Below are 13,009 nucleotides of genomic sequence, written 5' to 3' on the forward strand. Positions count from 1 at the left end.
TACGTAAAACCGGCTGCCATGGGTTTGATGAAGAATATTGACATCCTATGAACCACAAGCTATATGATGACGTTGATATAGTTTGTTAAACGTATAAAAGGACAACGATTATGTTGGATACGTCATTTTGACAGAATGAATAAGCCCCATCTATGAAGTCATTGGAAGTAAACTCACAAGGAGAAGACCAAGCCCTCGGTGGAAAGACAAAGTGGAGATAGATATCTTGAAACTCTCTCTCTCCCTCTCTCTTGTTCAGCTATTTACCGGATAATTACAAAAAGTTAAAGCCTTTGTCATCCCGAATCAAGCTCCCAAAAAAAGGCAGCTAACAAACAGTACAACAATTCTAGAATTCTTTCTTTATTGACACAATCAAATTTACAAAGTTTTTAATTGTCTTTTATTACAAAAACTTACAAAGTGTCGTTAGATTCTTTTGGATTTCAGCTAAAGTTATGTCTGCGTTAACACTATGTGTGTGTGTGTGGGTTTGTTGGTGTGTAGTTGTATATTAAGTTCTACGAGTGCAATTCGGCGATATCAATAGTTTTGGGCAGTGGACTTTTTCCACAAAGAAAAATCTTAAAGCCACCCCATAAAGGGAACCAACCACCAACGATAAGCCAATGTTTCATATCGTGCAGCCGGTTAGGCGATGATGCATGCTAAGGTGTTTATTGCTTACTACATGCATGTATCAGAGTCACACAGACACTTGTACTCACACTCGCTAAAATATGCACCTGAATAAGCGCATGTGTGACTAATCACTGCCAAATTCATGGGACCTCCGTTTGGGACGAGATAGCTGTCGTGTTGACTTTACTGTCCGTGTCTGACTTGGGGAAAAAAGCTTCAATTGAAAAATATGCATGTAAGACCATGTGAAGAGAAAGAACAAAGAAGAGTGAAACACTGGTTGGCGGTTGTGGTGTGACCTTAAAGTTAAACATTTCTTTTGTTCATCATTCACAATTACATAGAGACATGCATACAAAAACATACATACATACATTGTACAAAATAAATAAATAAAAAATAAAATAGGTGTATAAAATTTAAACTATAGAGCTACAGCAAACATACATATGTTTCTATGAACTTATAAATGTAAACACAATGACTTAATCATAATTGGGTATAATCCTTTTTCAGGGAGAGCTATTGTTCTGGGCGGGCACAAAAGGAATCCAGCGTAGACAGCCTTCGTCGATTTTGGGGAAAGTGCCACGCCTTTTGTTACGGTCTTCATAGTCGTCCAGAACATCCTGCAAGCCAAGAAATCAAAAATTATTATAAATGTTAATGAAGAGTTGAACTTTATAGACATTTTTCAAGATTTTTTTTTTGTAATAAATAAGGTGTTTATAGAAAACAGAATTTTGCTTACCTGTTTCCTCAGCACTATATGCTTGCCTTTCCAATACTTCATCATACCGAGGGCTTGTAATGTACTGACAATATCATATGAATAAATGGCCATTTCCTGCAACCAACCAAAGGGAGAAGATTAAATTGAGGGAAACGCTTCACACCATAGGCATTTTGAATATGTTACCTGTGAAACATCCTTAATGCTGAGTGTATTTCCGCTACGATTACACAAGTACTCCAACAAAACGTCTTTCCAATATGAACGATATGATATAAGACCTAAATCCGAAAGTGGTTTTTCCGGGGAGCCTACTTTACCTTCAACTCTGGTGAGGAGATAGCCTGCAAGAATTGAAAGAGAAAGAAAGCAATTAAGGTACAAATACTTCCTCAACTATGTAAAATAATAATCATGAATAAATAACTACGACTGCACCCTGCAGATCAAAAATATAATTACATCGAATGAACTTCGTTATGGTTCAACATTAACTAAATGGGAACAAATAATTCTTTATTGAACTCAAGACAGTTGATGGAATAAAATGTTCACAATTTTTACTGTGTTAATACATCTCTGCTTCTAGTTCGTTTATTTTCATATTAATCCTTTGTTTTATTTTATTAATATATTACGAATTTACCAGGGACATAGCCAGGTGGGGGGCCCTCGGTCCCGAGTCCCCGCCAAAATGATTTTGTCTAAAGAAAAAATTTGTATTAAGTTTATTCTAAACAAAAAATTTCATATAACATTTTTTTATAATGACAAATTTTAATATTTATAATATTCTACAAAGACAACATTTTGCTGAGGTCAGGGACGCCTTAAAATCATTTTTCTTATGGACAAAATTGTAATGAAATTCTTGGTAAAAACAAAATTTTAATGTAATTTTTTTCTAAAAAATGTCAATGATATTTTTCTAGAGACAAAATTTCAGCGTAATATTCTCTAATGACAAAACTTCAGCACGGACCGGACACTCTTCGAAATTATTTTTTAAATACAAACAAAAATTTTATTAAATTTTTTCTAAAGACTACATTTTTGAAGGACTAACTTTCAGCGAAAAACTCTCTCAAGACAAAAAAAATTTAATTTGTCCCAAACAAATTTCAATAAATATTTTTAAAGACTACATTTCAACTCATTACGTTGTCCGATTTTGATGCAATTTTATCTCTATATAAAAGAGACGCACGATTGATCGATCAACGCCCAAACGGCTAAAGCTAGAGTCATGAAATTTGGCACAAATGTGGGTCTTGGGTCGTAAGATCGTACGTTTAGGTACTAAAAAGTACGAAATGGTGACTTTTTACACGATGCGAATGGATAGGGCTAGAATTATGATTAAAGAGCGTCTCAAAAAAATAAGATTTGGTGACAACAATTATCCAATACAGTACCGGAAGTGGGAAAAGTGGTACGTTTAGTATCGCAATTGGTACTTTTTGGTACCTTGTTTGTTAGTCTAGAGTTTAGAATTTTAGAATTTAGGTACACAATGGGAACCTAAATTGGGATGCCAAAAGATTTGTTGGACTTTTGGTTATATAGGAACAAAAAAATACCAAAAAAGGTACGAAATTGGTGAACTTTGCTTAGAGCGAACGGGTAGAGATAGAATTTCGAAATATGTCTTAAATGATTGTTGTTGCGAAATAAAGGGAGTAGATAGAAAAAATATGAAAAACAGTAATGGAAACGGAAAAACGTACGTTTAGCACCGTATTTGGTACCATATCATATTTTCTTTAAAGATTGAACTAGAGCTCTAAAATTTAATATGTACATTCTACTAAGAAATATTTGTTGCCTGACTAAGTAATTTTTAAACAAATCATACATTTTGGTACCAAAAAGTTCGAAATAGCCTATTTACATTTACAGTGAACGGAGAGGGGTAAAATTAAAATATTTGCTAAAAATGACCAATGCTTGACAAATATGCGATAAGTTGTACCAAATATGAAGTGTTGAAATCGCACCAGGAGTGATATAAAAAGTAATTAAATGCTGTAATTGGTACTATTTCGTACTTTATAGATTAAGCTACAGATCTGATTGGTATATAGGCACATCTTCGCAGTATGTACCGGACGACTAGAAGGTTTTGTTAATATTCGGACATTTTGGAACTAAACACACAATATGGCACCTTCTTTGCGGATTGAGCTACATCTGTGAAATTAGGGATACAAGTACATCTTGGCAGTATGTAACGGATGACTAAAAGATTTTTTGAAATTTGTACATTTAGTTACTAAAACGCAGAAAATTTTACTTTATTTACGGATTGAGCTAAAGATCTCAAAATTGCGGTACAGTTAGGTTAAGTTAGGTTGAAAAGAGGGTGCAGATATTAATCCGCCCCATGCCACTGTGGACATACACCTAAGCCAGTAATCGGCTTGTTGTGCGCTCTAAAAATTATAAAATTTGAAGTTAGGAATTTCGTGCTACTTACAAAATCCTTAATTGTAAGTAGCACCTCCCCTAATTTGGTGCATGTCTGATATTGTGTCTCCACCTAAGTACCGGTATCTGTTGGACGCGAAAGCCGGGAAATGCTCCAACGTCTCATCATCTTCCCCGCCTGCCCTATACATGCTATCACTTGCCGCACCGATTTTACATAAGTGAGCTCGTAGTCCAATGTGTCCTGTTATGATAACAATAGCTATGCTGACCTCCTTCTTGCTTCCTTTCAGTAATAGCCTCGACTTCTCACGATCTGGATCCCCCCATAGGATTTTCGCCGTCCTACCGACCGTTTCGCTGTTCCACAATGTTGCATGCGCATTCGTCGCCCACTCCCTTAACTCGGACTGCGTTGACCCGAAAGGCTTCGGGTTAACCAAGTTTATTGACGGCAGTCCTCTGGCCTTCACCGCCAAATCGTTTGCCCTTTCATTTCCCCTTACTCCGCTATGGCCCGGCACCCAAATGATGCGGATTTTGCCATCCACAGAGAAGGCGTTAATATCATTCTTACACTGCAAGACTGTTCGTGACCCTCCAGTCGTGGTTGTTATTGCCCTTATGGCAATTTTACTGTCGGTAAAGATGTTCACACTCGACATCCTCGCGTTAGCACCACACCACTTGACGCATTCCGCGATCGCCCGGATCTCCGCCTGCATGATCGTATTATGGTCAGGCAGTCAGAAACAGATGTCAGTCCCTGGGTTTTCAATGTAAGCCCCCAGGCCCACACTGTCCTCTAGTTTTGATCCATCCGTGTAACATGATCTTCCAGATGGCAATACTAGGGTTCCGTCAATCCAAGACTGTGCCGATGGCAGCAGTGCGTAGCACTTGACTTCAAGGTTCATCTCAGGTATCCGATCGGAAAACTCTCTACTTTCTTCCAGGTTTCCTATCGTCTCCTCGATAATACCGCGATGGTATGAGCTGCTCCAATCCTCAATCCATTCTCCCATCGCCTTAAGTCTCATAGCCGTTGTGGCTGCCTCACACTTAATCTGTATGTCAATGGGTCGGATATCTAGAAAAGTCTCCAGTGACCTAGTGGGTGTGGTCCTCATCGCTTCGACTATGCCAAGATAACATGTTCTCTGAACCTGTTGTATGGTCCTTATGTTGCATTTTTTCTCCATAGCAGTCCACCAAACTACTGAGGCGTAAGTAAGTATTGGTCTAATCACGCTCCTGTAGAGCTAGTGGACTATCCTCGGATTCAGGCCCCATTTCGAGCCTACGGCCCGTCTACATAGTGCCCAACATCTGTGAGCCTTCTCAGTACGCTCCTGAATGTGACATTTGCAATTCAGTTTTTTTTCAAAGATCACTCCTTGTCAGATATCGAAATCGTTTTGTTGAGGAAACGTGGTGCGTCAAATTGACTCACCTTCGTCTTCCTCGTGAACAGGCATATTTCAGTCTTCTCTGGGTTAACATTGAGACCTCTGGGTCTAGCCCAATCATATGCCAAAAGCAAGACCCTTACGGTCCTTCGTAGCAGATGGGATCAAATCCGTCCTCAGTCAGCATCCGTAATAGATCATTTATGGTGTCACTTCTATGGGTGACAAGAGTGGCGATACAATGCCCCCCTGTGGCGTGCCTTGTGCCACTTTCTCCCTTATATTTATGCCATGGGACACACAATTTATCCACCTGTTCCTTAGCATATGGTTTATTCAGACTCTAAGGACCGGGTCCACCCGGTACTGGTCTAAGGATTGGATCAGTGTGTAGGTCCGCACATTGTTAAAAGCTCCCTCGATGTCAATGCATACCGCCAGGGTGTACGTTTTGGCATCGAAGGATTCTTCTATTTTATGGACAAACTCGTGCAGGGCAGTCTCCACCGACCTTCCCTTGACATAGGCATGCTGTTTGTATTTGAGCAGTTCACTGGATGTCCTATTCTCTATCATGGTGTCCACAATACGTTCCATGGTTTTGATTAGAAAGGACGTAAGGCTTATGGGTCTGTAGGTCTTTGGTGTCGCATAACTTGTCTTGGGGCTTAGGTATAAACATCATCCTTGCCTCCTGTCAGGTTTTTGGAGTATATGCAAGTCCTGACACGCTGTCTGCCTCTTTCTGTGGTAACGCCGGAAATATTCCGTCAGGTCCGGGTGATTTAAATGGCTTGAAGCTCACAAGGATTCCTTCACCATAAATTCCGAAATTATAAACCTTCGATCAACGTCATTATTCCAAGATTCCGGTGTCTCCGTGAGTCCCGTCGTATCCTGTGGAAAATGGGTTTTCATCAAAAGCCTCAACATGTCCTCCATTATCTCTGCTCTCATTCCCATGTCGTCTACTAAAGTTTCAGTTTGGACATGGATTTTTGAAAGAAACTTTTTTATCTTGGCGGCGTTATTAACGCTATCGACCTGTTCGCAGAAAAGCTTCCAGGAGACACGTTTTGCCGCTCTGGTAATCTTATTGTATTCCTTAAGCCGTGTGTAATACACATCCCAATAAACTTCCGTTTTTTTACGACGTGCTCTATAAAAGTCTGCGGATCTCTTTCCCAATATTGCGAATCTCCTTTCCTTTCCCGAAGAGGACAACTATCTTCGAAGTACCCCACCAATACAGTCGTAATCCTGTTGACATTTTCGTTAATGTTTTCTATGCTTGGATAAGCTAAATTATCTTGCCTAAGTCTTCTTCATTGATGGAATAAAATGTTCGTAATTTTTACGGTGCTGCTGCTTCTGGTTCGTTCAGTTTTAATTAATACGCATACAAATTCATTTCATTTTATATGTACTAATTATTCTCATTTTAATCCTTTGTTTTATTTTACAATTTTTACAATTTGCTAACATATATTTCATATACATTAACTATTTAAATAAAAATGTTCACACTTTTACTTTTCAATGGCTTTGGAAAAATTCCAAATTATAAATAAGTCGCATAGGAGTAAGCATCATATTTTCACAGAAGTTCCGTCCCGTTATCCACATTTTTTAGACTGTTGGAAAAGAAATTAAAGTGTTCTGTATCTGTTCCGTCTAAAATTGGGAGCATACATTAAATATTCCATTGCTGCATAAATTGCAGTTCGCATTTCAACTTTAAAAGTTCCTGCAAACAAAGTTAAATAAAGGCCAGTACCATAACTGAATAATTTTTGTTTTTTTTTTCAATTTCTAATTCTTACCAAAATTTCATTCTGAGTAATAGCGATGATAACTATTTTCTGTTAATTTCTAATACCACTGCAGCATATTACATTTCTGAGACGAAAAAGAACAAAATTAGCTGTGTTCGGCAAATTTGCACAAAATTTTACTGGAAGTCGTTCGCGTACTTTATTTGCCAGCAGAAGAGAGCGCGAGAGAGAGCAAGTTTTGACAGTTAGAAAATAGAGAAACTGCAAATTTCTACTGAGACTTTTTTTGCCAGCAGAATTTGGCAACTTTGAACAGATGTTTTGTAAAGGTCAGCTGTTGTATGAAAAGCAGCCGTTACATGAAAATACAAAAGCTAACGGCAAAATGAATCAACAAGGCAGAGATAAGTAGAAAATATAAATATTGTTTATTGGTAATTATTAAATTTGTTTCATTTTTATTTCCTTTTCATGAAGAATCATGGCAGCAGATAGTGTTCAGTTACGGAAAACTCGACAAATGAAGTTGTAATTTTACTTCAAGTCGGTTGTTCTACATTAGAAGATAAGTGCAAAATTTGCGGAATTATTTGGAAAATCTTGAAAAATTGTAAAACACACTAAGAAAAGAGCAATTATGAATTTTTTAAGTGTTTTGATGGAATCATCCTCATCGGAGAGCTAGGTTGAAACCAACACCGTTCCTTTGAATTTGTTAGGGAGGGAAGATGCTGCCATGGGATTGAGTGGGTCTAGCTGGGCAGTTAAACAAGTGACACACAGTGGGATTAGAAAAAATTAGTGCAAATTAGTTTGCCAATTGTGAACGGTATCTTTGTCAGCACAACAAGTGTACTTATGTATACGATGATGGCATGTAAAGCAGTTGTAGTCCTATGCAGCCTTCGAAATGCATGCTGATGCTCGGCAAATGGAAATTGCCCAACGAGCGAGAGGAGCGTCTTGGCTACTGATGAAAGAAAGGAGATCGGTCTGTACGACTCCCCCTTGCTCGTGTCCTTTTCAGGTTTCAGTAGCGGAATCAGACTGCCCATCTTCCAAACATCGTGTACTATAATAATTTTGAGATAGGCTGAGGACAGTTGCAAGGTAATCGACTCCACGCAAAATTGAGATCCAGATTTCACAGCAACAGTGTAGAGATTCTGTCTGGAACCAGCGCTTTGCTCGACTTGGCGCCACGGTTGTTGTTGTAACTGTGTGTTGTACACTGAAAAACTCCATCGGGCCAATGTGGTATGTACTGCCGGCTGCCATAGGATTGCGCGGTAATTTTTGATGGCTGTCCTGTTGCACGGAAATCACGTATATACAAATGGCTCCCCTTCTAGCCTTTTCACTCTCGGGTCAATTAATTGACGTTTATTTAAGGAAAATACGCAAGCATTTCTTATTTAAAAAAAAATGTTTTTCGAGCAAGCAACTAAAAAACAAACCATAACAAAAATCATCTGTTTTTCTGCAAATTTTCACTGGAAATCGTTCGCGTACTTTTGCTTGCAATTTGTTTAAGGAGAGTAAAATGGCTCTCTCTTACTCTGCTGCAAATTTTTACTGGAAAAGTTCGCGAACAGATCTATTATTTGAACAGAGAGAAGAAAGGGGTATCTCGCTCGCGAAATTTACCATGTAAATTTTATTCCACATTTTCCACTTTTTCATATGGATATTTTTATACTCTCCACCATAGGATGGGGGTATACTAATTTCGTCATTTTGTTTGCAACACCTCGAAATATGCGTCTGAGACCCCATAAAGTATATATATTCTTGATCGTCTTGTCATTTTAAGTCGATCTAGCCATGTCCGTACGTCCGTGCGTCTGTCTGTCGAAAGCACGCTAACTTTCGAAGGAGTAAAGCTAGCCGCTTGAAATTTGGCACAAATACTTTATATTAGTGTAGGTCGGTTGGGATTGTAAATGGTTCAAATTGGTCCATGTTTTGATATAGCTGACATGCCCTCTAGAGGGCGCAATTCTCGTCCGATTTGACGGAGTTAGCAGTTTTTTGTTATGACTTCCAATAACTGTGCTAGGTATGGCGCAAATCGGTAAATAACAATGTAGAGATTCTGTCTGGAACCAGCGCTTTGCTCGACTTGGCGCCACGGTTGTTGTTGTAACTGTGTGTTGTACACTGAAAAACTCCATCGGGCCAATGTGGTATGTACTGCCGGCTGCCATAGGATTGCACGGTAATTTTTGATGGCTGTCCTGTGCACGGAAATCACGTATATACAAATGGCTCCCCTTCTAGCCTTTTCACTCTCGAGTCAATTAATTGACGTTTATTTAAGGAAAATACGCAAGCATTTCTTATTTAAAAAAATTGTTTTTCGAGCAAGCAACTAAAAAACAAACCATAACAAAAATCATCTGTTTTTCTGCAAATTTTCACTGGAAATCGTTCGCGTACTTTTGCTTGCAATTTGTTTAAGGAGAGTAAAATGGCTCTCTCTTATTCTGCTGCAAATTTTTACTGGAAAAGTTCGCGAACAGATCTATTATTTGAACAGAGAGAATAAAGGGGTATCTCACTCGCGAAATTTACCATGTAAATTTTATTACACATTTTCCACTTTTTCATATGTATATTTTTATACCCTCCACCATAGGATGGGGGTATACTAATTTCGTCATTCTGTTTGTAACACCTCGAAATATGCGTCTGAGACCCCATAAAGTATATATATTCTTGATCGTCTTGTCATTTTAAGTCGATCTAGCCATGTCCGTACGTCCGTCCGTCTGTCTGTCGAAAGCACGCTAACTTTCGAAGGAGTAAAGCTAGCCGCTGGAAATTTTGGCACAAATACTTTATATTAGTGTAGGTCGGATGGGATTGTAAATGGTTCAAATCGGTCCATGTTTTGATATAGCTGCCATGCCCTCTAGAGGGCGCAATTCTCGTCCGATTTGACGGAGTTAGCAGTTTTTTGTTATGACTTCCAATAACTGTGCTAGGTATGGCGCAAATCGGTAAATAATCTGAAATAGCTGCCATATTAACCGATCTAGGATATTGACTTCTTGAGTCTCTAGAGGGTGCAATTCCACCCAGGCATGGTCGGTAAAATATGACTTGTTTGGGATGTTTTGGGGGTGGTTGGCTCCAGGCATTTGCTCCCGAGATCTACTCCCAAATACGTTTTATTTAAACCCCATATTGCTATCGTTGGTAAATGTGTCCTGTTTGTGGGATGGAACGGCCCACCAATTACTGAACACCATAAATGGATACCAGATTCGTTTTTTTACTTTCAAATTCCTTTAATTTGAGTTCAATATTGTCATGATTGGGCTATATAACCTGCACAAATTTAGGGAACTCCTAAAGTAGAAGTGGCGGGGTTGAGTGGCTTGAGCGGTGTGTGAAGCTAAAAGCGGTGACGTTACTGTCGGAATTCTCTCTGTGGAGTAAGTGGACTGAATTGGTTTGTTTCTTTTTTTCACTTATTATTCCTCATACAAATAGGAATTGAGGTAACCAAAAAAGAAATAAAATATTGAGCCAGTATATGTTTCGTTTAGTCTGTACAAGAGTTAGAGTTTTATTTGGGATATGAGGAGATTAGGAGAAAAGTGCTCACCTTGCCTGTGGTTGTAGAGAAAGTTAGGTAATAGAATTCTAAGACAGCGAGTGTGACTACAAGTACTAAAATTTAACAACTGGTATATTACAATAATCTTATATTCTATTACAACTTATTACTAATGGATCTCGTGTAACTTCTTATACTTCATACAATTCAAAATAATTCACAATTTGTTCTACGATAAATACAATACTTACTAAAGGACAAATTCAAATTTGTCCATATCCTTTTGGCGGTTTTGGTGGAGGGGCGATCCCTCCAGATATCCCACTCCAATGTGTAAACAAGATTTCCGTTAAATCGCCTCGACCATATCTGAGATGTTTTTTTTTTTGAAAATTGGAGTAAGATGGAGGATCCGCCCGCTCCCTTCAGATATTAAAAATTAAGTAACATATTTTTACCACGGGACCATTCTTAATAATCCATTCTTCACCATCAGGCCCACCGTTTTTTAGTCACAACAAACACTAGCTGGTGTATAAGGGCGCGAGCGAGCAGAGTGCGCGCTGAAAGACGAGCCGAGATTGTCAGTGCGATAAAACTGGTTACATCCAAGTTATTACAATCAAGGTTGTGGATACCATAGTGAACGCCTAGTAGACCAGAGATATAATATATACGACTATGAAAACAAATATTTTCGTTTTCATATGAATATAGGCGTTTTTATAATTACCTAAAGCAGCAACCAGATACTCTATGAAAACGTAAATAACTTTTCATAGAAAGAGAATTGCGTTGATTCTCGCACTAACTGTGGTATAGACAAATTTTCTTCTTGCATGAAAATAAGCGTTAATAAGCTTGGATCGGCTTCGCTCGGTATTAGCGCGCATTAATGACGGGCAAAGGCGATAAGTGCGCCTAAGACCCTTAATCCGGATCCGGGGATCGGGATCACGAATCTGAACGGACCTTGTACAAATCTCTACTCCCATTTTTAACGAAATCAGATAGAATATGCTTCTTTTCTGGGTTTAAGTCTCAAAATTGGCAGAACGGTCTATATGGCTGCTATATCTAAATATGAACCGATCTCGACTATATTTGCCACGCATGACGAGGGACCACCCAAACGCCCAAAAAAAATAATATGGACAATATGAGGTTCAAATTAAGGGTCTTTGGGAGTTTGTAACAACACACCGAGATATTTTACAGAATTTGTAACAACACCCCGAGGTATTGTACATGAGTGGACTCTCGAATCAATTTGCCATCAATATGTACAATGAACTAACTATTTACTGAAGGAATAGGTCAAAATCTTAAGTTTTATTTTGTCTGGATTTAATATTAGTCTATTTAATTTAGCGAATTCAAATATCAAAGGTGAATTTCTTTGAATGTCTGTCCCTTATGTCATGTCTGGGAACATAAAGAGTTTACTGGTGATATTTCAGATCATTAATTTGTATGTAAATATATTCAAAACGGTAACGACCCTAAACAACTTCCCTGCGGAACTTCGTTAAAAATAGACCCCATAAAACTCTTAGAACCATCGACATCTACGCATCTACAGCCCCTTGCCACGAATATCATGAATGCATCTTTTAGTTCTTAACATGTGTATCTCTCACAACTGACACGACTTATTTCCACTCCTTTATGAATTTCATTCCACTGTGCGACGACAACTGCAACCTCTAGCCGGCAAAAATCGGTTCGGTTTGTTTTATCGATAACAGTTTTTTTTTTAAATCAATAAACAACAACCAAAGAAATAACTTAACCAACGAGCCTCATTTATTTTGCAACTACTCGCCCGTTGTTGTAAATTAGAAATAAAAGATTGCAAAGATATCATTGCTCATTCATAAAAAAGCTGTTAATGGCAAATTTTGTATCGAACCTATCAAAACTTTTTTATAGGCCCCCCAGCGTTGCGGACGTTAAGGGGCAAAGAAAAACATGGCAGGGATTTCCTCGGCATTCGTGTGCATTTCCCTTTTGCACATCCATTGATGCGCCATGTGCTATTTTTGTCTCTATGTGTGCTTAAGCAAGAGATTAATTTTAGACTTTAATAAATTTTTTTATACTCTGATTAAATCAAACAATCACGTACTTCATGGAGATTGGAGATGAAGACGAATAAGATGATGATGAAAATGTAGAAGAAGAAGAAGAAAACAAGCCACGTTAAAAAATGTGCATTGTTATCCGCTGCCGTTGTCGTAGTCATCAGCAAATGTTGTTGGTGGTGTGATGTGGTTGGTTGTGCTGTTATTGTTGCTAGAATAGAAGTGGCAAAAAATGTTCACTTGTCTAGACAGTAACGCCGCCGCCGCCATCCTTGGCTCATTGTTGAGAATCGACAATCGGCAAGTATGAGAAGTGAAACACAAACTGCAAATGACCTCTTCTGTTACCACCACCACCATCGCCAAGTCTACCA

At 38.5% G+C, this 13,009-nt stretch overlaps 1 protein-coding gene across 1 annotated transcript in view; it reads right to left on the bottom strand.

Moving 5' to 3' along the window:
• Positions 1 to 334: 334 nt before the first annotated feature.
• Positions 335 to 13,009, bottom strand: part of LOC106090348 (histone acetyltransferase KAT7) — a 47,227-nt gene continuing 34,552 nt past the window's right edge. Inside the window, exons 4-6 of the mRNA XM_013256513.2 lie at positions 1,562 to 1,719; positions 1,394 to 1,489; positions 335 to 1,271 (exon numbers count right to left, since the gene is read on the bottom strand). Of these exons, the coding sequence (XP_013111967.2) occupies positions 1,155 to 1,271; positions 1,394 to 1,489; positions 1,562 to 1,719 (371 nt within the window). The 3' untranslated portion in view covers positions 335 to 1,154. The remainder of the gene's footprint in view (positions 1,272 to 1,393; positions 1,490 to 1,561; positions 1,720 to 13,009) is intronic.

This window comes from Stomoxys calcitrans, chromosome 3 (assembly GCF_963082655.1).
Source record: "Stomoxys calcitrans chromosome 3, idStoCalc2.1, whole genome shotgun sequence".
Taxonomy (NCBI): Eukaryota; Metazoa; Arthropoda; class Insecta; order Diptera; family Muscidae; genus Stomoxys; species Stomoxys calcitrans.